Genomic DNA, 26868 nt, shown 5'->3' with positions numbered 1-26868 from the left:
GGGGACAGAGCCTTCTCCAGGGCAGCTCCCAGGCTCTGGAACTCCCTCCCCCAACTGATCCGCAATTCCGTGTCCCTCACCATCTTCCAGTCCCGCCTCAAGACCCATCTCTTCACCTCTGCCTATCCTTAGCCCCACGTCCCCGTCCCTTTTCATCTGTGCATTAATTGCCTCATACTGTGTTTTGTATTGAATTCTGTCTTTACTTTGTGTACTAGTCATGTCTCTACTATTTATTTCATTCCCCTTACATGTTTTTCCTCTACATGCTCAATTTTTGTAAGGTGTCCTTGAGACTCTTGAAAGGCGCCCATAAATAAAATTTATTATTATTATTATTATTAGTTTGAAGTTTGATCTTTATTTTATGAGGAGTTACGATGAGCGATTACGTGAAGACCCCGCCAGTCCGCATGCGCGTCAATCTTCAAAGCAGCGGTGTGAAATCACAGATAATAGTAACTGAAGTAACATAGTAAGACTATAAACAGACCTTCCAGTTGACCTTTATGATATTGAGGGCCGGGTGCGGTGGGCACGTAATCGCTCATCGTAACTCCTCATAAAATAAAGATCAAACCTCAAACTGGTAAGTTCTCGTTTAATCTTACTATTTTACTTCGGAGTCACGTGAGTGATTCCGTGAAGATTTCAAAGCTCTGTGATTTCATGCCGTAGATACGAATCCAGGCGTCTCACACTGCATCAGTTGACTCAGGAGGAGTGAATAATGAGCAATACAGTGAAACATGGTACAGATTAACATGTTGATGCTTTAATTCACAAACAAAATAAAGAAACACAATAGCGACCCCTCTCTCCCAGGGGAAGCTATGAAACAGAACTTAAAATGGAATCGGCGAACACCCCGGGTTCGATAAGTGGTTTATTATAAAACCGCTGAAAAGTCAGTTCATTTGACCATCCTGCGGCCGCGAGGATATGGTCTAGAGGGACGTCCATTGCCCTCGCTGCTGAAGTTGATGCCGCCCTGGTGGAGTGAGATTTAAAATTGTCAGTATTAACTCCTGCACAAGCCAGCACTTGTTTCAGCCATCTTGAAATGGTCTGAACCGACACTTTCATATGTGGCTTTTTGTGCCTAATAAACAATGATACTTCTGAGCCTCTGATGCCCTTGGTCACCTAGATATAACATCGCAAGTGCGCCACTACACACAGTCGTAAATCCGTGGGATATGCTGACAGTACAAGCTTGAATCCTGACACCCCTGGTCTGCTCTGTTTTATGAGATCATAGATGTAAAATATAACGTCATTACCAGGTGACACCATCCTGTCCAGTCGCAACTTCTGCAGAGTCTGAACCCTTTGCGCTGACACCAGCGCCATGAGCATGACCAACTTCAGGGTACTCTTGACCAAAGACAAGGATGTTGCTGGACCCCACAGACGAAGCAGCGTGAGTACCATGCTCACATCCCAGATTTCTGAATATCTAGGCCTGGGGGGATTGGAATTAAAAACACCCTTCATAAACCGCCACTGCCCCTGGGTCTGGTTCCCATGAAACATACTTCAGTACCTGGTGATTGAGTCTGGATGCAAACAAATCGATATCTGGCAATCCATACCGAACAACAATATCATTAAATACATCATGATTCAACATCCATTCTGTGTTGTCATTGAATTTGCATGACCTGGTGTCTGCCACCATGTTGAATCTGCCTGACAGATGAAACCCAACTGTTTCTTTTAATGCACCAGTGCCAAATAAAGTTAGCCAATCTGTCACAAGATTCCAACTTGATTCCACCCATATGATTCACATACGCCACTGCGTGGTGTTGTCAATCTGAAGCTGAACATGTAAGTGATGCTTGGTGGTACAATAAGCCTTAACCCCATAAAATGTTCCCAGTGACTCTAAATAATTAATTCCATGTGATTGGAGAATAAATGCCTCATGCACATTCCATCTGCCTCCATAGCTAGAGATGGTATCAGTAGCCCCCAACCTAGGGTACTAACATCAGTCTGTAAAACAACTGAAGGTGCTTCTATCAAACTGTTGCTGGAACAATTCGAAATGTTTCTTATCCACCACTGTACTTCAGCAATGGCTCCAGCTGGTAATTGCATGGGTCTGTTGAAATGACCTGCATGTATCCTGAGTGCCTGTACCTTTGCCCTCTGTAAATGTTGGTAATGCAAAGGGCCATACTGTGCAGCTGGAAAGGCAGCTACCAATTTACCAATCCAACTAGCCACATGCCTAATTGAAGGTGATTGCTCCCCAATGAGCTTGATACAGCCTTCAATTAAATCTAATCTCTTGCCCTTGGGCAGAGTTACAGACATGTGAGTTGAATTAACTGTGAATCCCAGATAATCAATAACTTTAACCGGTATCAATTTTGATTTAGTTGGATGGATGAGAAACCCCAATCTCTCAAACATGAGTTTTTTTGTTTTTGTTTTTTTTTGTTGTTGTTTATTTTATTAGAAGTTAATACAATACAAAACAATACAGTGGCACCTAATTTTAGGTGCCAACTATGTCATACCGTAATCCATTCTATGTACAACCTCTAGTTTTATGTTATGAGTAGGCAAGACAAGAAAAAGAAAACAATAGAAAGGGGAAAGAGTGGAAAAATAGATGGTAGAGAGTAGAAAAATGTGAAGTGTGGATATAAAAAATAAAAATAAAAAAATAAAATAAAAAAGAAAAGGTGGAAAGTAGAAATAGAAGAAAAGGCCCCTTAAAAGAGAATTTTTCAAATCTATATTCGGAGATGTAGATCTATCCACGTCATGAACTGAAATCAGCAATCCTTATGGTACCGCTGCATCACATGATTCCAAAAAGTCGATGAAAGGAGACCAACTCCTTAAGAATTGGTCATATTTATCAATTAGTCGGAGTCTCATTTCTTCAAGGCGTGCTATGTCCATCATATTCCTAATCCACATTTTAACAGTTGGTATGGTTGTATTTTTCCAAAATTTAAGTATCAATTTCTTTCCAATTATTAACCCATAATTTAAAAAAACATTTTGGTCTTTATTTAAATTGGTATCTTCTCCTATTATTCCAAATATAATCCATTCCATTTTGGGTTCTATTCTTGACTTGAAGAGCTTTGTAAATATATCAAATATATCACTCCAAAATGTATTCAACTTTGTACATCCTACAAATGAATGTGTTAAATTAGCGTTTTGAAACAAACATTTATCGCATCTGGGAGAGACGTTTGGATAAAATTTATTCAACCTCGTTTTTGAATAATATAGTCTATGTAATAATTTGAGTTGAATTAAATTATGTCTTGTATTAATAGAACAGTTATGTGTATTCATCAAATACTTTTCCCATCTATCCTTCGAGATCTTTATCATTAGCTCATGTTCCCAATCTTCCCTTAGTGCTTCTGTTGAGGGTGATTCTCTATGTAATATATTATTATAAAAGTATGATATTAATTTTTGTGAATCAGCCTTAATATTCATTGCTTCTTCTAAATGGTCTAAAAATATAGTTTGAAATCTATGTATATATTTCTTCATAAAGTCACATACCTGTATATATTTAAAATATTGATTATCCTTCAATTTAAATTTTAATTTTAATTGTTGAAATGATAACAGTTTATCCAATTCATACATATCCCCTACCTTCCTAATCCCCAGTCTATCCCATTGTTGATATGTGTTGTCGATGAGAGAAGGTTTGAATGCGGGGTTGTTCAATAGTGGGGTTAGTACTGATAAATTATTTAATTTCAAGGATACTTTTATTTGTTTCCAAATTCTTATTATATTGTGAATAATTGGGTTCTTCTTATATATTATACTATTCAATTTTATCGGTGAGAGCAGGATCGTTCCTATATCGTGCGGATAGCACTCCTCTTTCTCCATTCTTATCCACTCCAACTGCTGAGTGGAACTATCCAGCCAGTACATTATGTTCTTAATATGCACTGCCCAGTAGTAATACATAAAGTTGGGTAATGATAAACCCCCAACTTCTTTAGATTTGCACAAATGCTTTCGTTGAATTCTATGTGTTCTGTAATCCCATATAAAATTAGTGATAGTGGAATCTAGTTTTTTGAAAAAATATTTTGGAATATATATTGGGATCGCTTGAAACAAATATATTAATTGTGGTAAGAAAGTCATTTTTATAGCGTTAATTCTACCTATCAATGAGAGCGGAAGTGTTTTCCAAAATTTAATCATATCATTCAGTTTATTTAATAGTGGTAGAAAATTGGCACTAAATAATGATTTGTGTCTTCTCGTAATTTGAATACCCAGATACTTGAATTTTTCTGTTGCAATTTTGAAGGGGAATTTTAGTAAGTGTCTCGAATCCTGTGGTTTTAAAGACATAATTTCGCTTTTATCCCAATTTATTCTATATCCTGAAAAAGAGCCGAATTCCTCAATTAGTGTTAATAAGGTGGGTATACTCGTTTGTGTATTAGTAATATATAAAAGAATATCATCAGCATATAGTGAAATTTTATTCTTTGAATCCTTAGTGTTATATCCGTGAATATTCGGGTGATTTCTAATCCTTTCGGCCAACGGTTCTATCATAAGGGCAAATAGCAATGGTGATAAGGCACACCCTTGCCTATTACCCCTTGATAAGTAAAATTTTGGAGATAGCGTATTGTTAGTTAATATTCTTGCCGTAGGTCTATCGTAAAGTAGTTTAACCCATCTAATAAAATTCTCTCCCATATTGAATTTTTGGAGTACCTTGTATAAATACTGCCATTCTACTTGATCAAATGCCTTCTCTGCATCCAGCGTGATAACTGAAATATCTTCATTGTCCTCATTATGAGAGTACATTATATTGAAAAGCCTTCTCAAATTATTAAATGATTGTCTTTTGGGTATAAATCCCGTTTGATCCGTATTTATTAAATTGTTAATATAAATATTTAGCCTTCTGGCTAGAATCTTTGCTAAAATTTTCTGATCCGTATTTAGTAGTGAAATAGCTCTATAAGAACCCGGTTCATCTAAATCTTTATCTTTTTTTGGTATAAGTGTTATTGTTGCTTCTGCTAGGGTTTCTGGTAGTTTATTTTCGGTATAAGCCTGCGTGTATAAATTGAATAATCTTGGTATAATTGACTCCTGAAATCTTTTATAAAATTCATTACTAAAACCGTCTGGTCCTGGGGTCTTCCCATTTTCAGTGAGTTTATTATTTGTTTTATTTCTTCACTAGTAATCCGTGCTCCTAATTGCTCTTGTTCTAAACTATCCAATTTTGGGAGCGTGCAATTATCTAAAAAAGTTGTAATTTTACTAACATCTGTATTTATTTTAGATGTATATAAATTGTGATAAAATTGGGCAAACCTCTTGTTAATATCCTTAGGCAGTGTTAAAAACTCACCCTTATCCGATTTAATTTTAGTAATAGTTTTTTCCTTTTCTCGTTGCTTCAGTTGCCTCGCAAGTAGTTTATGTGGCTTATCCCCAAATTCGAAGTGTGCTTGTTTTGTAATTTGGAATAATTTTATTACTCTAGCCGATAGTATTCTATTGACTTTATATTTCAATAAAGTTATCTTATTATGTTTATTTATGGTTGGGTCAGTTGCATTGTCCAGTTCTAGAAGTTTTATTTTCTGTTCTATCCGCTGAAGTTCTCTTTTATTTTCCTTATTTTGAAAACTTTGGTAAGAAATTATGACGCCGCGAATATATGCCTTGAAGGTTTCCCATAATAGCGGTGCAGAAATACCCGGCGTGTCATTTATTTCGAAAAAAAGTTTTATTTGTTCTTTTATATACTCATAACCCTGCGGGTTATTTAATATATGTACATTGAATCTCCAAAAAGGTTTTATACTCGGCATTCCCTCAATTTTAAGTATAAAAGTCAATGGTGAATGATCAGAAATAATACTATTATGATATGATGGTTTATTCGTATACGGGATTAATTTTGTGTCCAATAAAAAATAGTCAATTCGCGAATAAGTTTTGTGAACTGATGAATAAAATGAGTATTCCCTACCACTTGGATTTGCTATTCTCCAAATATCAGCTATGTTATTATTTTTTATATAAGTATTTAAAAATTCACAGGTCTTAGTTTTAACAAGACGCTTCCCTAGCTTTATTGATTTATCTAAGTATGGATCTATAACACAGTTAAAATCTCCCCCCATTATTATATTTTGATAATTATGCTCTGCGATTAAATCTATTATTTTCCTAAAAAATTGTGGGTTATCAAAATTAGGCGCGTAAATATTTATCATAGTTAATGGTGTATTGTAAATTTCTCCCGTGACTATAACATATCTTCCCTCTTTATCAGATATAGATTTCTTTAATTTAAAAGGTATACCCTTCCGAATTATAATAGCCGTGCCTCTTGCTTTAGAGGTGAATGAGGAGTAATAGGTTTGACCTATCCAATTTGCCCTTAATCTGATCTGAGTTTGTTGTTTCAGATGTGTCTCTTGTAGGAAACCAATATCCATATTTAATGATTTTAATTGTGCCAGAATTTTACCCCTCTTAATTGGCTCATTCGCACCTCTGATGTTCCAACTACAGAAGGTGAGACCTCCGATATTTATTCGACTATTATCTTGCATTGGCTATTATTACCAGACTGTATGATTCATGTGATGCAGCCAAGTACCTCGGAATCCCGAATCCAGAGTTGTCCTTCATAATTTCTACAGTAGTTCTACATCTCCTGACACTATTAAACATAATTAAGGGAAAGAGAAAAACATAAAATAAAATGTACATAAAAATTATTAAGTCACACAACAAATAATTGTGAATAAACAAAAAAAGTGAATGTAATTTATCAAAAAGGCGATAAATTACAAAAAAGCCACCTAAGGTAGCTAGATTTGTTTTTAAATTGACCTCCGTCGATGAGATTATGCACTGGGCCTTGTCCCCCTATTAGAATTTGACCCAACGTTAGTCGGTTCCCTCTAATTGTTACCAAAATTATCATATCAGGTCAATTAATCGCTGAACAGCTTAAAATAGAATAAAATAAAAGGGAAGGTAGAAGATTTGGATTAAAATTAAAGAAATTATGGGTTAAAGTACCTCGTCAATAATGACACTTTTCATTTACTTGTATGTTAAGTAATTCATAATTAGTATTTAGTATTTAAAATATATGTCTAACCTCCCCCATCCTTCCTGCTATATAGTTAGTCGTGTTAGTATAGTACATTGCGCCTTTAACGTTAGTTGAGTTTATTGCGCGTAAGTGGTTAATTAGTTAGTTAATTATATATATAAATAATAGGTCATATATCATATAGTGTGGAACAGATGCCTCATAATGGCCATTTCAAAAGGAGACGGTCTCATAGTTCTCCGTGCTGAGGGGTTTGTTGACGAGCTTGCGACCTTGAGCTTCCATCTGTGCTTTCAGTTCAGAAGTTTAATTCGGCCTCTGTTATTGAACAACACATTCTTGCCAGATAAGCCTGTCTGGTAACCGTCTGAAGCGTTCTAGTGTCTTAATTGAAACAGAAAAAACAAAGTTCCACAGATAAAATGTCTATTATTCTGTTCCTCCTTGAATTTTGTTTAAAATCTCCTGGGCGTATTTGCAAGCAGAGTCCGGGTCCGTAAATGAGCGTTGCTTGCCCTTAAACGTAATTAGCATTTTCGCTGGATAGATCACGCCATAACGAACTTCAGAATGTCCATATAAAATACTGCTTACCCTTTTAAACTCGCGTCTTTTTGCCAAAATTTCCCGAGGATAATCCCTGTAGAATCTTACGATATTATCAGCAAATGTAAGATTTTCTCCATAGGTTATCTTCTTTAATAGATTTTCCAAAGTTGAAATATCCAGGAACTTTACAATGATTTGCCTTGGTTTAGCATTATCATGTTTTTGGAAGCGACCCACATGAGTTTAACAGCTGAAACAGATAACTCAGCAGATAACTCAGCTGCCTCCCGAGTTTTTCCAATTATTAAGATATCATCCAAATAAGCCATTACAATATGACCCTGAACCCGGAGTAGCCCCAGTATTGGTTTTAGCAGCTTTGTAAATAATCTAGGGGCTGAGGTTAAACCATTAGGCAGCGCTTTAAACTGCCACCATTGCCTCATCCAGGTAAATTTCAAATATCTGCGATAATCTTTATGAACAAGCACTGAGTAATATGCATCCTTTAGATCTATACATGCCATATAACACCCTCTGGAAACCAATTGCTTGGCTGTCTCAAATGTTTCCATTTTGAAATGTTTATACTGCACAAACGGATTAAGGTCTGTCAAGTCCAAAATAATCCGCCTCCCACCATCTTTCTTTGGTCTAGGAAAATTATTAGATACGAATTGGTGAGGTTGACAAACTGTCCTCTCAATTACACCTTTTATATATAATTTTCCAATTTCAGCTTGAACCTCCAAATTCTCTTTTTGTGAGAAAATGAGTGCCCGCCTTGGTGTATTTTGAGTAGGCGGACACAAATTGGGAATTAATTCAATTCAAAACCCTTGTATAGTTTGCAGTATAGGGAGGTTGCACGTAAGGTCACTGGGTCATAGGGCTCGACGCACGGAGCCGCTAAATCCAACTGGAAGACATCCGGCACTTCCGGTATATGTTATTAATGCTAGAAACGCGTACTTTCCTACCTGTTAAAAACCGCCAAAATGTTGAATCTTTGCGCTGAAAAAAATTGTGGGAGTCGGGGTAAGTGTGAGAGACATGTACCCAACTTCAGAATTCCAAAAGTGATGCGAAATGAAGGTATAGAGAAGCGAGAACTGAAGGGACTACAGCAGCTAAAGTTGAAAATATTGGGAATTATCGCGTTTGCTCACTGCATTTCATCAAGTAAGGCATTATTTGTGTTTTTTCTTGATTCCTTTGGTATCTAAAAATTCTCAGGTGATAAATCTGTCTGTAAATTTTTCTTCAGATGCGTTTTCATTTTGTATGTAAAAACCCACTTGGGAACCATGGGCGATATAAAAAAAATTACAGCCAGATTTATCACTTCTGAAACTTTTTAGATGCCAAAGGAATCAAGAAAAAACACAAATGATGCCTTTGTTGATGAAATGCAGTGAGCAAACGGCCAATGTTCGCCAAGCACTCTGTCTGTTGTTGTCCCTTCAGCTCTCGTTTCAATCTACCGTAATTTCTTCTCACTTTTGGAATTGTGAAATAGGCTAAATGTCTCTCACGCTAATCCCGATTTCCATAATTATTTACAGCGCAAAAATAGTTAATTTCAGCTGGTTTTAATGGGCCCGCTACGCTGGAAACAATGGTAAGTGCCTACCTGCAGTTCATCGCGTGTAATCCATTTGGAGTAGCGTAGCAACAGTACGGGTCATGGGTCGTGACCCGACTGCCGTGAAACCTCCCTATAAACAACTCTGATGTTATCCCATACCATTTTTTCAGAAACCAGTGTAACCTCACCCCAACTGGAAGGTAATTCTCACTGAATATGTTTCGACAAGCACCAGACCCACCTACCTCCATGGTTACCGGTGGCGTTCTTTGTCCCCTGGTTCTGGTGGGAAAAGGCATGTTTGGTCGTGCTCCTGCTGGAGTGCGCCAGCTGCGCACATTGAATGGCCGGCTTGGTCCTTGACCCGACCCGGTTTCAGCAAACCGCTTGTAGGGCTGCTGCCTCTGAGGGGTTCTGCTGGTCATTGGCACCTTAATGAGCCCTATGGTTTTTACCTCGTCGTCCAGCTCTTTCACCCGTTTTGTGAGTTCTTCCCCGAACAAAAGATTTGGTGGCTGGATGTTGCTAGGCTTACACAGGGCAGCGAATTTTGGGTTGATTGTAGGGCGGATGGCGCTCTTTCTAAGGCAGTTTATCTCAAAGTGCACATTGCACATGAGAGCCAAGGCATCCTGCTGAACCTCAGTCAGGTGCCCACCATCCACCGACATCCTGAATGCCGTAATGCCGGAAGCTAGTAGCTTCAGTACTCTTTGCAGCTTCATCTCCTGCGCCCTGATGCCTACTCCCATATGGCCCCAGATGGCATGGTTTACTGCCGGCACTTTAAGCAGGATACAATTAGCCGGTGTGTCGTATTTCCTAGCTGTTGCATCCATGGTCAGCTCCTGAAGCTGGTGTGAGGCCAAGTAATTTATTGTCACTTCCAATTCTTCACCAAGCGGCTCTCCTGAATCTGTCGGGACGGCAAATCTAGCTGCCAGGAATGGGACATCCGGCTCGTGCCCTTCGTCCCTTGGGGCAGCCTCCAATGCTAAGCCCTCAGACTCGGCGTCAGATTCATACTGACCCGTTATGCTCTCCTCCTCCAAGAGGGAGACATTAGGCAGCCCTGTAGTAGGTGCCGCTGGCGCCGGTTCTTGGAGAGGCCGGCGCTCTTGATGGAGCATCCCCTCCATTAGGAGCTCCATCCTGGATAACCGCCCATACACGGTATTGCTTCTCGGAGGGGAACCCTCCTGACCGGACTCGTCGGAGTCTATCGGCCGTACAGACTTCCTGGTGTCTTTACGCCCCACCAGTGCAACCACGGTGCCCTCAGTCACCAAGTCTGCAGTCGCTGGTTTTACTATTAGCGACTCGGTAGATGAGCTAGGCGGCCGCCCACTACCCGCACTCTTGCGGTCCTCAGTTACTTTCGCAACGGCTCTCCTTGCTCTCAACGATTTCTCCATGCTGGGACTTGCCCTCCTGTAACAAGATTTAACAAGCGCAGAAACGACCTCCGACTAAGTTTGACACTTAGCTGAGGCTTTTTTAAACTTACCGCTGGAGGAGCGCTGCACCTCCGAGCTGGTCGCTGCACCATGCGTCAGACGTAATGACGCGCATGCGGACTGGCGGGATCTTCACGGAATCACTCACGTGACGCCAAAGTAAAATATGTTATCTATACTGCTCATAATCTTACATACCCACTGCGGCAACCCTTAACCTCCTTTGCTTCAGGAAAGACAAGCCCAGCTTATCAATATTCTCCCCATAATTAATGTTACCTGATTCAAGCAACATCTTGGCGAATCTCCCCTACATTATTTCCAGTGCCATTATAAGTTCAGGATCAGTTCCTGTGGATTGGAGGATAGCTAATGTTATCCCACTTTTTAAGAAAGGAGGGAGAGAGAAAACAGGGAAATATAGACCAGTTAGTCTCATATCAGTGGTGGGGAAGATGCTGAAGTCAATAATAAAAGATGAAATAGCGGCACATTTGGATAGCAGTAACAGGATCGGTCCGAGTCAGCATGGATTTACGAAGGGGAAATCATGCTTGGCTAATCTTCTGGAATTTTTTGAGGATGCAACTAGGAAAATGGACAAGGAAGAGCCAGTGGATGTAGTGTACCTGGACTTTCAGAAAACATTTGATAGTCCCACATAGGAGATTAGTTGGCAAAATTAGAGCATAGTATTGGGGCTCGTCAGCCCGGGAAGGCAGTCTATCTAGGAGATGGAAAACTCTGATTTAAAAGCTCCACTGCCTTGTGGCCATATCCAGTCATGGAAAAGACCCCTGGAGTAAACCTCAAGACAATCCGCAGTCGGAACCCTTAAGGCAGTTCGTCGTTGTCTACAACCTCGCTCTGGCAGCTCCTGCGATGGCGCTGGTGCCAAACTGTAATGGACCGGCTGTTCCTTTGAATCGATCAGCGATGTGGAGAGGGGGGACGTGCTGCATGGGCAACAGCCTGTCCTCCATATGACATCGCCCAGGCTTGCATCCGACCAGGATGCATCACCCCTGGACAGTCATGACCGAGAGGGGCCTACGTATTGACGTGGATAGAAAATTGGTTGGCGGACAGGAAAACAAAGAGTAGGAATTAACGGGTCCCTTTCAGAATGGCAGGCAGTGACTAATGGGGTACCCCAAGGCCCGGTGCTGGGACCGCAGCTATTTACAATATACATTAATGATTGAGATGATGGGATTAAGAGTAACATTAGCAAATTTGCAGATGACACAAAGCTGGGTGCCAGTGTGAGCTGTGAGGAGGATGCAGTGTGTGTGGGCGGCGCGACTCTCGTCAGCAGCGGCCTCTGCAGTCCGTCTGTGATTTATTATTTTTTGTCTCGTTTTTATGTAGTTTTTGTTATTTTTTTTGTTGGGGTATGTGTGTGGGGGGGTGGGGGTGGTGTGGGGGGGAGGGGGTAACTTTAAAATCTTTCCCCTGCACGGGAGACCCGACCTTTTCTTTGTCGGGTCTCCGTTGTCGTTGGGGCTGCAACGTGGAGCGGCCTCCAACAGGAACGACCTGGGGTTCCAGCTGCGGAGCTGCCGACTACTCACCGTCGCGGGGCTGGCCGAGTCCGGAGCGGGTGGAGCTGTGGTGGACGCTGCTGCCACCCGACCTCCGGAGATTCGGAGGCTGCAGCTGCGGGTTTGGCGGACGGCGGCACCGGGAGCCCGCGGGTCCCTGCTGGGTGGCTGCTTTTCGGGGCTTCCGCAGCGGCGACTTCTCCCGCCCGAGTTGCGGGGTTGAAGATTACCTGAGCGGGGCCTTACACCATCGCCCCGCGTGGCTTGGAATGGCCGCGGGACTTTGCGAGCGCACGCCGGGGGCTCTAACAACAAGACCCGGTGTGCGACCTTGCATCACCCGGCGTGGCTTTAATGGCCGCGGGACAATCGCCATCGCCAGCCGGGGGCTTTGACTTTGACTCTGACTCTGACATGGGGGGGAGAGTGCAGTGGAGAGATAGGTTTTTTTTGCCTTCCATCACAACGATGTGATGGATGTTTGTGTAAACTGTGTTGTGTCTCGGGTCTTTTTGTTTTGTAATGTATGGCTGCAGAAACGACATTTCGTTTGGACCTCAAGGGGTCCAAATGACAATAAATTGAATTGTATTGTATTGTATTGTATTGTATTGTATTGTATTGTATTGTATTGTATTGTATTGTATTGTATGAGGATGCAAGGTGACCTGGACAGGTTGGGTGAGTGGGCAGATGCATGGCAGATGCAGTTTAATGTGGTTAAATGTGAGGTTATCCACTTTGGTGGCAAAAACAGGAAGGCAGATTATTATCTGAATGGTGTCATGTTAGGAAAAGGGGAAGTACGACGTGATCTGGGTGTCCTTGTTCATTGGTCACTGAAAGTAAGCATGCAGGTACAACAGGCAGTGAAGAAAGTGACTGGCATTTTGGCCTTCATAACAAGAGGAGTTCAGTATAGGAGCAAAGAGATCCTTCTACAGTTGTATAGGGCCCTAGTTAGACCACGCCTGGAGTATTGTGTGCAATTTTGGTCTCCAAAGTTGAGGAATGTTAATTACCGGGATGGCAGGGCTGTCATATGTTGAAAGAATGGAGCGACTGGGCTTGTATACACTGGAATTTAGAAGGATAAGAGGGGATCTTATTGAAACATAAAAGATTATTAAGGGATTAGGCACGCTGGAGGCAGGAAACATTTTCCTGATGTTGGAGTCCAGAACCAGGGGCCACAGTTTAAGAATAAGGGGTAGGCCATTTAGAATGGAGATGAGGAAATACTTTTCACCCAGAGAGTTGTGAATCTGTGGAATTCTCTGCCCCAGGCAGTGGAGGCCAATTCTCTGGATGCTTTCAAGAGAGAGTTCGATAGGTCTCTTAAAGATAGCAGAGTCAAGGGATATGGGGAAAAGGCAGGAACGGAGTACTGATTGTGGATGTTTAGCCATGATCACAGTGAATGGCGGTGCTGGCTCGAAGGGCCGATGGCCTACTCCTGCACCTATTGTTTATTATCTATTGTCTATTGTCTCATGGAAGTGGATCTCAAAAGTCCAGAAGGGACTTGACACCACAAGGTTTAATAACTGCAACTATCAATGTTGTTTCCTTAAGACATGAGGAGCATTATACTTAAGTATACTTATCCATCACTTTTGTCACCGATGTTAACATTGACAATTAGTAAGAATTTTGGGAAAGGTTTAGCAATTTTTAAATATGTTATGTCATTAGATGTGATAATATTCTGGCCAAAGGAACTGTTACTTGACTCCCAGTATTCCCACACCATCACTGATTTCTGTGGATCACCCCTTTCTTTCCCTTCCCTTCCCTGACAAGCTCAAGCATGAATGGCTCAGCGGCTGTCTGTCCAAAAAATGGAAGCAGCCATAAGAGATAGTCAATGGGTCAGGCAGAGGGCAAGTTGGGACTCTTCCTGAGGCTCTGCCAGAAAAACTGGAGTCTGAAGTCTGGATTTACAGGATGGTGGGTTTGTTGTGTAAGAGGTTTAGCAGACGGTGCCCATAGTCTCTTAATATAGATTGTGAGCAACTGGGTTCCCGGCAACAATCACTGAGGAACCCCAGTAATTACAGCTTCTCAGAGTGTAAAAGAATGAGGTGGCCTCATTGAAACATAATAATTCTTATAAAGCTTGCAGAGAAAATGTAGAGTTGCTTTCTCACAGTGAGTTTCTCACAGTTGCATTTCTCACAGTTTTGAACCAAGCATCACAATCTGCAAATATGGGTAGTATTGCAGATAGTCATAAGATCATAAGGTCATAAGTGATATGAGTAGAATTAGACCATTCGGCCCATCAAGTCTAATCCACCATTCAATCATGGCTGATCTATCCCTCCCTCCTAATCCCATTCTCCTGCCTTCTCCCCGTATTCTCTGACATCTGTACTAATCAAAAATCTATCTGTGTCTGCCTTAAAAATATCCACTGACGGCCGCCACAGCCTTCTGTGGCAGATAATTCCACAGATTCACCACCCTCTGACTAAAGAAGTTTCTCCTCATCTCCTTTCTAAAAGAATGTATTTTAATTCTGAGGCAATGACCTCTAGTCTTAGACTCTCCCACTAGTGGAACCATCCTCTCCACATCCACGCTATTCAAGCCTTACACAATTCTGTATATTTCAATAAGGTCCCCCCTCATTCTTTATAAACTCCAGCGAGTAAAGGCCCTGCGCCGCCAAATGCCCATCAGAGGTTAACCTACTCATTCCTGGGATCATTCTTGTATACCTCATCTGGACCCTCTCCAGAGTCAGCACATCTTTCCTCACATCTTTCCTCACATATGGTGTCCAAAATTGCTCACGTTATTCCAAATGCGTCCTTACCAGCGCCTTATAGAGCCTCAGCATTACATCCCCGTTTTTGTATACAAGCCCTTTTGAAATAAATGCTCGCATTGAGTTTGCTTTCTTTAATAGACAATAGACAATAGGCAATAGGTTCAGGAGTAGGCCATTCGGCCCTTCGAGCCAGCACCGCCATTCAGTGTGATCATGGCTGGGCGGCGCGACTCTCGTCAGCAGCGGCCTCTGCAGTCCGTCTGCGTTTTTATTATTTTATGTCTATGTTTTTATGTAGTTTTTGTTATTTTTGTTGGGGTATGTGTGTGGGGGGGGGGGGGTGGGGGTGGTGTGGGGGGGTTGGGGGTAACTTTTAAATCTCTCGCTGCACGGGAGACCCGACCTTTTCTTTGTCGGGTCTCCGTTGTCGTTGGGGCTGCAACGAGGAGCGGCCTCCAACAGGAAGACCGGGGGCTGTGGTGCCGACTACTCACCTCACCGTCGCGGAGCTGGCCGAGTCCAGAGCGGGTGGAGCTGTGGTGGACGCTGCTGCGACCCGACCCCCGGAGTTTCGGAGGCTGCAACTGCGGGTCTGGCGGCCGGCGACACCGGGAGCCCGCGGGTCCCTGGAGGGAGTCCGCTTTTCAGGGCTCCCGCAACGGCGACTTCTCCCGCCCGAGTTGCGGGGTTGAAGAGCTCCTGGAGCGGGGCCTATATCACCGCCCCGCGCGGCTTGGAATGGCCGCGGGACTCTGCGAGCGCACGCCGGGGGCTCTAACATCAAGACCCGGTGTGCGGCCTTGCATCACCCGGCGTGGCTTTAATGGCCACGGGACAATTCTCCATCGCCCGCCGGGGGCTTTGACTTTGACTCTGACATCGGGGGGGAGAGTGCAGTGGAGAGATAAGTTTTTTTGGCCTTCCATCACAGCGATGTGATGGATGTTTATGTAAATTATGTTGTGTCTTGGGTCTATTTGTTTGTAATGTATGGCTGCAGAAACGGCATTTCGTTTGGACCTCAAGGGGTCCAAATGACAATAGATTGAATTGTATTGTATTGTATCATCCACAATCAGTACCCTGTACCTGCCTTCTGCCCATATCCCTTGACTCTGCTATCTTTAAGAGCTCTATCTAATGCCCCTGTCCCACTTAGGAAACCTGAACGAAACCTGTCTGGAGGCCTTGCGCTCCACCCAAGGTTTCCGTGCGGTTCCCGGTTGCAGAGAGGTCTTACCTTCCACTACCTGCAACCTCCGGCAACCACCTTCAACTAGCATCGCAACCGGCTTCAACTAAAAAATTACCGATTTTTAAAACGGCAACCTATTTTTAGTCGCGGCCGGTTTTGAATTTTTTGAAATAATCGCCGGAACATAGAAGAAGCGGAAACCATTTTCGACCATTAGGGAGATTGAAAAAATCTCCGGGAACCTCTGGGAACCGCACGGAAACCTTGGGTGGGGCGCAAAGTCTCCAGAGGTTTCCGTTCAGGTTTCCTAAGTGGGACAGGGGCATAACTCTCTCTTGAATCGACTTGCAGATTAACTTTTTGGGAATCGTGTACCTCAGATTTCTGGATTCTCTCCCCATTTAGAAAATAGTCTACACCTTTATTCCTAGTATTTCTTCTTTTATAGTGAAGATGGTTGTCAAAAATTGCAGCAGGACCTTGATCAGTTGGCCAGGTGGGCTGAGGAATGGTTGATGAAATTTAACACAGAGAAATGTGAGGTGTTGCATTTTGGAAAGTCTAACATGGGCAGGACCTACACAGTAAATGGTAGGGCTCTGGGAAGTGTTGTAGAGCAGAGTGGATCTAGGTATGTAAGTACATAGTTATTTGTAGATGGTGTCACAGTTAGATGAGGTGGTCAAAAAGGCTTTTGGCACATTGGCCTTCTTCAGTCAGAGTATTTAGTATAGAAGTTGGGAGGTCATGTTGTACCTGTAGTTACCGTATATAAGACATTGGTGAGGCTATATTTAGCGTATTGTGTTCAGTTCTGGGCACTATATTATAGAAAAAATGTTGTTAAGTTGGAAAGGGTGCAGAGAAGATTTGCAAGGATGTTGCCAGGGCTCGAGGGTCTGAGCTATAGGGCGAGTTTGAGCAGGCCAGGACTCTATTCCCTGGAGCACAGGAAGATGAGGGGTGCTCTTATAGAGGTATACAATTATGAGAGGAATAGATCGGGTAAACGCACAGTCTCTTGCCCAGAGTAGGTGAATCGAGAAGCAGAGGGCAAAGGTTTAAAGTGAAGCAGGAAAGATTTTATAGGAATCTAAGTGGTAACTTTATCATACAAAGGATGGTGGTTGTATGGAACAAGCTGCTGAAAGTGATAGTTAAGGCAGGGACTATCGCAATGTTTAAGAAGCAATTAGACAGGTACATGGATAGGACAGATTTAGAGGGATATGGGTCAAACGCAGGCAAATGGGACTAGTGTAAATCGGACATGTTGACCGGTATGGGCATGTTGGGCCAAAATGTCTGTTTCCACACTGTATGACTTTATAACTCCATGTCTTTCTCCAGAATAAATACAGAGGAGAAATATTGATTGTGGAGTTCACCTATCTCCTGCAGTTCCACACACAGATGACCACTTTAGTTTCTGGTCTACATGTCAAGTTTCAGTATTAATGTTTGGATGAACATTTCAAAAATACTCTGGCGTTATAGGCACATTTCAGTTGGGGTAATGTACAGTGGTCACATAAAGTATTATGTATATGGACAGGAACGGTTTAGAGACTATATGAGCCAAATGCAGGCAGATGGACTAGTGTAGATGGGGCATCTTGGTCGGCATGGGCATATTGGGCCGAAGGGCCTATTTCTCTGCTCTTTGACGCTTTTACACAGTCAACTTGCTTTGATGGTTGTAAGTAAATCTAATCATAACTTGCTCTTTACATTCAGTTGCTCAACAGCAGCCCACGTCTCACCAAACGTATCCTGAAATGTTTAAAGAAGGAATTTTAGCATCCCATAGGGTGTGCTATATTGGGACAATTGTTGGGCCAAAGACCACTTCTTTTGTTGTACTAATTCAATTCAGATGGTGGAGAGGTTTGGATGATTCATACCAGGCAGTTGAATCATAGGGGATCAGTTATGTGTGACCAATGAGTTTGAGTTTGAGTTTAATTTATTGTCATGTGTACCATGGTACAATGAAAATCTTTTGTTGCATGTTGATAATGTTTGTGTAGAGTATGTGGAAAGTCAGGAGATCAACTGTTTCAATCAGATCTGTTAGTTTTAGTGGGAGTGGAGGTGAGGTAAGGAAATAGATCATGAACTTAGCTGCTCCATGTGAGAGGTTCTAAGCCTCAGACTCAGTCAGTGCAGTGCCAGTGTTGGACTAGAGTTGAGAGTGAGGATTGGGAGTCAGGGACTTGATGCTGTTCAAGTTGAGGTATGGTTCAGAACTGAATGGGAGAGGGTACATTGTGCAGTCATCATACGGTGCTGGGCACTGAGACCATTTCCTAACATTCAGAGTGCTAACAGGAGCACATACATTATTTTATTCATATGAATATTAAATATACAAATAAACTTGCAGCAATGAGAAATGTGAAAATTCCATTTGAAACCACCATGCATGTGAAAGCAGGATTTATTTTATTGTGTATCTTTGAAAATATCCATACAATTAAGATTTCATAGAGGAGTGAATTCTGAAAGAACAATAAAAGAAATCCAATTTCAGATAAATCCAGACAGAAATTAATGCTACGCAGAGACACTCTCTTCAGTATTTTGTCTTTCTCCAGGGTTTGGTGCCAGTAGTGATAAGCAGCAACTTTCAGATATCCGACTCCCAGTCAAAGATGGTCAGAACCCCATGCCCACTCTAGACATTGATTTAGATGGTACATTCTGTTAAATATTGACAACATATTTGCCAATCTTCAACTAGGTTCTGTCCAACTAATAACCAGGTTTACATAGGCTGAGAAGTGTAACTTGGTTTAAGACAACCTCTGCCAGTTACAATTACAGCTCATTTGAGAAAATACATGGATATACTGAGTACCAAATGCAATATAGTTCACATTCTGAATAAATGCAGGTGTCTATCAGATTCATTATTTGCTCAGAATGTTTGATAATGTATTGTTATGGCCAAGTTCAGTGGTAACAGAATATTCAATTATATCAGGTACAATAACTGACTATTGCATCATTATCAACATTAAGGTCTCAGATCATCTTAAGTTATCTGCTGCTGATTTTCTTTCCATGCACATTTCATGATGGGACACATCTAAATTGCTCCAATCAAAATCACTGCCGAAAGGCACAATATTATCTTATTTATTGCTTTCCCAATTGCTTTCACTGTAATTATGATTTCTTGATTAATTCAGTGATGAATGTTTTAAAATAACCAAATGCAATCTTATTTTTTGAAGGGGTAATTTTGGTTTCTGACCTGCCAGCTTGCACTGTATGGTTTTATAGTGTACAGATGAAATTGCTGATCTAAGCTTAGGCTCTGAGGTGTGAATTTTCCTGCAATAAGGCTGGGGCCGATTTATCAGTGGTCTGTGTAAGACACAGGGCAGCCTTGAAGCAAAATTAGGTCTTCTTTGCATGCAGACAAGAACAAAATGACCCCCAGCCCAAAAATAGTAAGGTATTTCAGACTCATGCATCTATGAAATTGAGTTAGCACATTTTGTTGTTTTGAGATTGTTTCATGGGTGTGACATGACAACATAAGACATGGATCAGTGAAAATGTCAAATTTAGGTGGTAGTTAAGATCGAAATTGGAATTAGATACACGTGAAATATGAAGTTATGTAGTCAAATATTGGATTTCTACTTGCACTCGTAAATCAAGTATCCCATGAAATAACTGTTACGGCAAACGCCAGTATCTGAATCAACAGGTTGTACCCAAACTTTGTCACCTACTTTCAGTCTTACAATTGTACCAAGTGTTGACATTTCAGGATATGAAGAATATGACTGGAAATTAGAGTAAACACGTCGCCCATTTACTATTATTGCAGTGTGTGCATTTCTAGTATTCACTTCAAAATAAGCGTGGAATGCATAGACACCTGCAATGCGACAAACAAATGTACTGGACTGAATGTTATAGTCACCATCTTCATTATACAGAATTTCCTGGAAGGCAATCGGTTGGTCACAAATAACACTGCCAGTGCCAAGTTTGACACAGAATGCAGACCTTCTCCATGCAATGGAGGTCCCTGGAACACCTGGTGCCCCAGGATCTCCTCGCTCTCCCTTGTATCCTGGTTCTCCTTGGCTGCCTTGAGGACCATTTGCTCCAGTTGCACCAGGATCACCATCAGCACCTTTTGCACCATTGATACCATTCCTGCCATTTGCTCCTCCTGGCCCTGGCAGTCCAGCACTGCCTGCAGATCCGACTGCTCCTGGGCTACCGTTGGTCCCTTTCCCACCTCTTACGCCATTCCTTCCAGGCATACCAGCAGAGCCCATTTGTCCCATAGCTCCAGCATCACCTGGTTCACCTTTAGCTCCCATAGAACCAAGATCGCCTGGTTCACCCCTTGGTCCTGCGAAGAACCTTGGTGTTGCTAGAAACAACATTCAAAGTTTGGTTAAAATTACTGACATTTTAATTGAATAAACCAATATATTTTCTTCTAGAAAATGAGTACAAAATTAAGATTCTTGTAAGGTGAAGCAGTTAATGTATTACTGCATTAACTGGCATGTATTATGATAAGATGTGTATATAGCAAACTCTGTATGAAATTTAACAAGGTTGTCTTTTAACAGAAATGTTATGCAATTTAAAAAATATATATATACTTTTAACCTTGAGTCTTTCTGAGTCAAGTTGTCATCTATTTGTTAAGAATTAATTCTTGACAGGCAATTCAGGACAGATTTTCCTGGAGGTCCAGTCATATCATGTGGAATGGTTTGAAGGGCACCATCTTGATCAAAAGTAACCTTTTTGTTAGCTCAATAAGACCACACAGATATGCATCCAGCTTTAGAAAATGTTAAATATGGATCATAAGCCCAAGGCCACCAACTTGAATGAACCAGACTAACGCAGGAACTTGCCTTGGATCCTGTCATAGGGGGAAAAAGGCACCCACTATGATGTTGAAAATAAAATCGACCAGAAAATAATTATTTTTTTCTGATAACTCTATGTAGGGCCTATTTCAACTGTTTTTCTTAAAGCCCATGTTCTTTTTTGAAGGAAAGTTTAACAATAATTTATGATTACAACTGACCCAATGATTACTCTTAAAACCTGGAACAATTTGGAAGCAAAAGTTGGCTTGCTTATCGTGGTCAATCAACACCCCTTTTGAGTTTGACTAGTTACATTCAGCCCCAATAGGACACACATTTAGAAGGTGCAACATGCTTCAGTTATGCCTCAAGAACATGCATTAAGTAACAGTCCCTTAACCATTGCCATATCCTTCATCAATTAAGTTTTGTCGCGTTTAGTTTATTGTCATGTGTACTGAGATGAAAAGCTGTTGTTGCATGCTAACCAATCAGTGGAAAGACAATACATAGAAAAATATAGAAAAATAGGTGCAGGAGTAGGCCGTTTGGCCATATAATTGAACCATCCACGGTGTACAGATCCATGAAAAAGGGAAGAAAGCGAACAACATGAATAATGTTAAGTGTAAGTAAGTCCAATCATAGATAGATCAAAGAATACGTGGAGTGAAAAACGATGTAACAATTAATAGCCAAAGTCGCCTGAAGTTCAATTTGGTACTGTTGTATTTACTGTTGTTGGTATTTGGTACTGTTATAGTTAAAAGCTGTACTAATACAATTTTAATCTCTCGGCATTTCCATTAATTCCCCTCCAGATTCTACCACTCACCTGTACACCAAGTGCAATTTACAGAAACCAATTATCTTACCAACCCACATATTTTGAGGATGGAAGAATGTATCTACTAATTTTCAAAGAGCCACATGATGTCCTGGGTGATGGGATTAATGTGGAAGGGGACCCGTTGGTCTGCATGGACAAGTTAGGCTTTCCACGTTGTATGATTCTATGATTCTAGATACATAAAAAAGGATGCCGATAACAGCATAAATTATGTGTGGAGTGAAGAGATGCAAATAGTTTCAACCATTAAAGATTCAACCATAGAACTTGGAGACAATTTTACTAGGCTAGCAGTCTTTTTTTTTTAATTTCCTTTAGGGGTTTCCAAGATAAAGATGCAACTTTCTAGCAACCATATGGAAACTCAGTAGTCATGGATTTCATTCCAAAAAACAGCCTTCCAAATGTAAGATCCACCTGGGTCTCTTTGGTCCCAGAGGATCGACAACCATCCAATATAATCACCCAGCTCTTTTAAATTTATTTTCCACCAATATGGCTAACTCTATTTCTCATTCTTCTGATAATATTCTCTTCAATATTCTTGCAAGTCTGATGATCTAGCAAATCCGAGGGCTGAAGTTCTTACCTGACCTGAGCTGGCATCATTGCAGACATTGGACTTTGCCTCTGGAACTGTTAAGCTTTTCACTGTACCTCAGTACAGGTGACAATATAAACCTAAACCTAAACCCATTTGTCTTTTTGTCAGGAACTGATACCACTATTAACGTGGACATATTGCTGACAGGCTTAGCAGTTGGTTTGTTTGATACTGGAATATTTGATGAAGCCTACCAGAGATACTGTGAAGCTACAATAAGTAATGAGAAAGTTAAGTACCAGGTTCTTGAAGCTTTAACATTAATGGACTTACGCAGACATAGTGGTGCTTGGCTCCATCGACCATGTGAATCACAGTAGATAGAGTCTTCTCCTAGTACTGCATATCCTTTTTTACAAGTGTAGAAGGCCTTTCTCTGTGCAACCTTGCAGGATCCATGTGCAACCAAGGGAACAGTGCCACATGATCTAACTGAGATTAAAAGCAAAATTAGATTCAAACAAATATACTTAAATAATCCTAAATTCCCGGTATCCCACCTTGTGAGTATTACACTTCAAATCCACGCAGCTATAAATATTAAACACTTTGTATCCCACGCCCTTATGAATATTATTTATCTTCCCTGAAGCTAACATAAAAATTAATACAAAAATATTTTTGCCTTTGCAGGTGGGCATAAAATGAGGAAATAAAATGGTGCTGGGATTTGTAAAACACTAATGATACTGAGTTTATATTGTGCTCTGCGGTGTTTTGCAAAATTAATTGTCATGCAGGTACTTAGATATCTGGAAGCATATTATTCCAATAATTATAGTAGAATAAACATGTTAACCTCTGATTTAAGGGACTATTTAAGGGATCATAGTGCCACCTGTTCTAATGCTTTAGGTAGAATGAGCAGCATGTACCATTGGAGATAGGATCAGTTATTTAAAATACATGATTTGGACATTGTATTTATGCAGTCAGCATCTCAGTAATGGGTTTAGGCATCCCTCGCATATTATTTCTTTCCCCATCCCTCTACAACCCCCATAGATCCTGGATTGTAAATAATGTTCATTTTAAACTCACTGTTACGCTTTTGGAGATCATTATCATCAAGATTCTCGGAATTTTGGACTCCAGAGCTAGACAAGTAAAGAAGGAATTGGATGAAGGAACAATGACCATAATATTATTGTAGAAGAACTCTTGACAAGCATGGTTTGTTTTTTTACTGATCTTTTGACAATTCAATTTATTTTCTAAATGAGTTAAAACATTTCAATGTATTTATAGCCGGATATAAAATGTTATCATCAGATGATTCAAGCACATATGCACATAAGAGTAATAATACAGATTTATTGCATTCTTCAAAAAATCAATATTATTATTAGCATAAAAACATAGGTTGGATAAAATGCTAAATTAATTTAATCATTTTTTAAAGGAGTCAAAAATAGAAATGTTTAGAATAACTGGTTACTAACTAGGCCAAACTCATGCTAATTCATTATTGTTTTATCACACAGGTGTGGATTGTTGCAATGGACTCAAACCAGTGATGGTACCTTGAAAGGCATGTCTGTTTGTGGAGGCTGTCTATAGTCAGATATGGCATCGTACCAAGAGTAAATCTAAACCATGATATAAAACCGTAGGAGATTCTCAACTAAAATTAAGTCTATTCATTACAAAATCAGGTCCTTATCTCCTTCATACATTGTCTCTGTTTAATTGCATCCAAAGATGATTTGCCTGCAGCTCCAAAGTGACTGACTAAATTTAGTGAAGTCTTAATTTCTTACTCGGAGTGTCTCCATTTCCAAACAGGTTAATGTGAATACAAGGTAACGGAGGGAAATACTTACTTGTCACCATAGAGGAAGTCTCTTTGCACTAGCCCAATGGATTTCTGTACAACTATATCTGCCAGGGCAGTTTCAGAATCTACAAATACAACAGAGATGCAACTTATATGGAGTCTTCATTTGTACTCCTGATCAATAATTTACTGGCTAATCAGGACTTAAATGATTGAATATAGAATTCGACTATAAAGCACATGTTCACATTGTTGTGTCCCAATCTCAAAAGCACATTTCACCCGGACTATTTATCACTGGTTGTGTGGACTTCATGCATTTGACAGTGGTTGTTTATTTTTTTTAGCAAAGATCAAATAGTCTATAACATTATGTGGTTCTCATTTGCCTGTGCTAACACAGCACAATTCAGCATTGGCAAAAAATCAACAACAACACAGAAGAACAAACGTCTAAACTGCACTACCATACATCATCAGTGGGATGGCTTGTTCAGGCAGTGAACATGCACTCTCTCCAAATGAATTCTAGGACACAACATGCAATTGCAACTCAGTTTAATTGCAGAAACCCACCCCAGGTTTCATTGATTTTCCAGCGGGACTTGGTAAGAAGTTGGAGGTTGCATGAATATAGCTTTCAAATAATCTTCAAATTTCTTAAAGTATATATGAAAATTGTTCAATTGCCATTGAAAAAAAACAACTTGGTATTGCTCCAAAAGAATGTTCTGAGAATAATTTGCCTCCTTTAACTTCCACTAAGTTAGTCTATTTATTTGCTGTGGAGGAAATTTAAAAACTTCAGTGGAGGAATTCCATTAATGTCTGCATATTTTTAAAACCTACATATTGATTGGTTGAAAGATACAACATGGAAACAGGCCATTCAGTCCATTGAGACCACGTCAACCACTGATCACCCATTCACACAAGTTCTGTTATGCAACTTTCACACCCACATCCTACGCACTAGAGCCAATTAACAGAGACCAATGAGCCTACAAACCCGCACGTCTTTTGGATGTGGGAGGAAACCGGAGCACCCAGAGGAAACCCACGTGGTCGCAGGGAGAAGGTGCAAAGTCCACACAGATTGCACCAGAGGTCAGGATTAAACCTAGGTCTGTGGCGCTGTGAGGCAGCAGCTCTACAAAAGCCCCATTGTGCTGCTATATGCTTAAGTGATCATGGATAAAAGTTCAGAAATATGAACAAGCTCAATATGTATAAATAATTAATCCATGCATGCTATACTATAGTCCAGATACTCTAAATTTGTTATTGCCACTGTATTCAGATTATGGTTGCTACATATTTTTTTAAATTCTGATTTCTAGGAAGTCTCCATGAGATCTCATGGGTCTACCCAGCTCCAAGCAATTCTGCTTGTGGTAAGTTGTATGCGGATGTTTCTACTCCATGTGATTTAACTGGAACTGGGGAATTTTGAACAGTCTCTTACCTGCCGGAACTCCATAAGTCTGAGGGAGGAAAAGCCCAGCAAGGCACAAGCCCAACCACCATATGGGCACCATTCTGAAAGAAACAAGTTCAGTACATGCTTTAGGCTGATAATTGTACAACAGATTTAGAATTACCAATCGTTCACCTATGCTGTATAATGGAAATTAATACACTATTTAATGAAGCTCACAAAGCCATACTCTGACCACTCTCATGGACCAGCAATTTTATATTACATTATTTCCTTTGTCCAAATCATTAATCTCAGTTCTGTGATTTTCAGGTTGTCCTTCCCCTAACCCAATCCAATATTACTTTTAAAATATCACAACTTTTGCTTCCTTTGCCATGATCCCAGCTTTCACCCTGATTTTCAGTGTCGATAAATGAAGGGCCTGAAGTTTGTCAGAGAGTGATCTGGACATCCCCCAGACTGGAGACAGACTGTCACTCACCTCAGGCTTTCAGAATCTCTCTGAACATGTTTCAGAAGCTCAGCCTTTTAAATAGATTAGCCCCTCCTTCAATTTGCATAGCAGGTCCCTTTCTGGCTTGTCACTTCACGCAGTGAGTTATATGGGTCCATACAATGCCAGGCACTGACCAGAATCAATCACTCTCTGTCATTCGCTTTAAAGGATCGTTCACTTATAAAGTAAAACACCATATTATAAATGCAGCTTGAGATCATTCAAATCAAATATAATAATAGTGTGTCAGGAGATTAATAATAAATATAATAATGTATACATGGAAATTAATCTCCTCTGTCTGCACGTGATTTAAATCCCTCAATTCCATACATATCCCTATGTCTATACGAAAAGGCTCTTAAATGCAGTTATTGTACCTGCTTCCAATACACCCGGCAGCATGTTTTAGGCACCGACCTCTCTCTGCATAAAACTTGCCACGCATATCTCCTTTCAACTTTGCCCATCTGACAAATCCATGCCCTCTGAGGCTTTTTCGACCTGGTATAAAAAGGTTCTGACTGTCTACCATGTCTATGTGTCTTGTCATTTTATATACCTTAATCAGGTCTCCCCTCAGCCTCTGAAGTTCCAGAGAAAATAATC

At 40.8% G+C, this 26868-nt stretch overlaps 2 protein-coding genes and 1 long non-coding RNA gene across 3 annotated transcripts in view; all 3 read right to left on the bottom strand.

Moving 5' to 3' along the window:
- The window catches only part of LOC116989170, a 38691-nt gene extending 28016 nt beyond the window's left edge, over positions 1–10675 (bottom strand). Inside the window, exon 1 of the mRNA XM_033046396.1 lies at positions 9645–10675. Coding sequence (XP_032902287.1) covers positions 9645–10675 — 1031 coding nt within the window. The remainder of the gene's footprint in view (positions 1–9644) is intronic.
- Positions 10676–18654: 7979 nt separating this feature from the next.
- On the bottom strand, positions 18655–23636 carry LOC116989009 (complement C1q and tumor necrosis factor-related protein 9-like). The gene is made up of 3 exons (XM_033046123.1): positions 23587–23636; positions 22819–22977; positions 18655–20634 (listed from the first exon to the last, which is right to left on the bottom strand). The coding sequence occupies exon 3, from the start codon at positions 20579–20581 to the stop codon at positions 19883–19885; it is 699 nt and encodes a 232-aa protein (XP_032902014.1). The 5' UTR covers positions 20582–20634; positions 22819–22977; positions 23587–23636; the 3' UTR covers positions 18655–19882.
- Positions 23637–24369: 733 nt separating this feature from the next.
- Positions 24370–26274, bottom strand: LOC116989011. Its single transcript, XR_004416103.1, has 3 exons — positions 26245–26274; positions 25788–25861; positions 24370–24447 (listed from the first exon to the last, which is right to left on the bottom strand). It is a non-coding gene; the product is annotated as an uncharacterized LOC116989011 (long non-coding RNA).
- Between the last annotated feature and the right edge of the window lie 594 nt (positions 26275–26868).

Source organism: Amblyraja radiata, chromosome 28 (genome assembly GCF_010909765.2).
Source record: "Amblyraja radiata isolate CabotCenter1 chromosome 28, sAmbRad1.1.pri, whole genome shotgun sequence".
NCBI lineage: Eukaryota > Metazoa > Chordata > Chondrichthyes > Rajiformes > Rajidae > Amblyraja > Amblyraja radiata.
The sequence above is the reverse complement of the archived record's forward strand: the minus strand, read 5'-3'. Positions and strand labels throughout refer to the sequence as shown.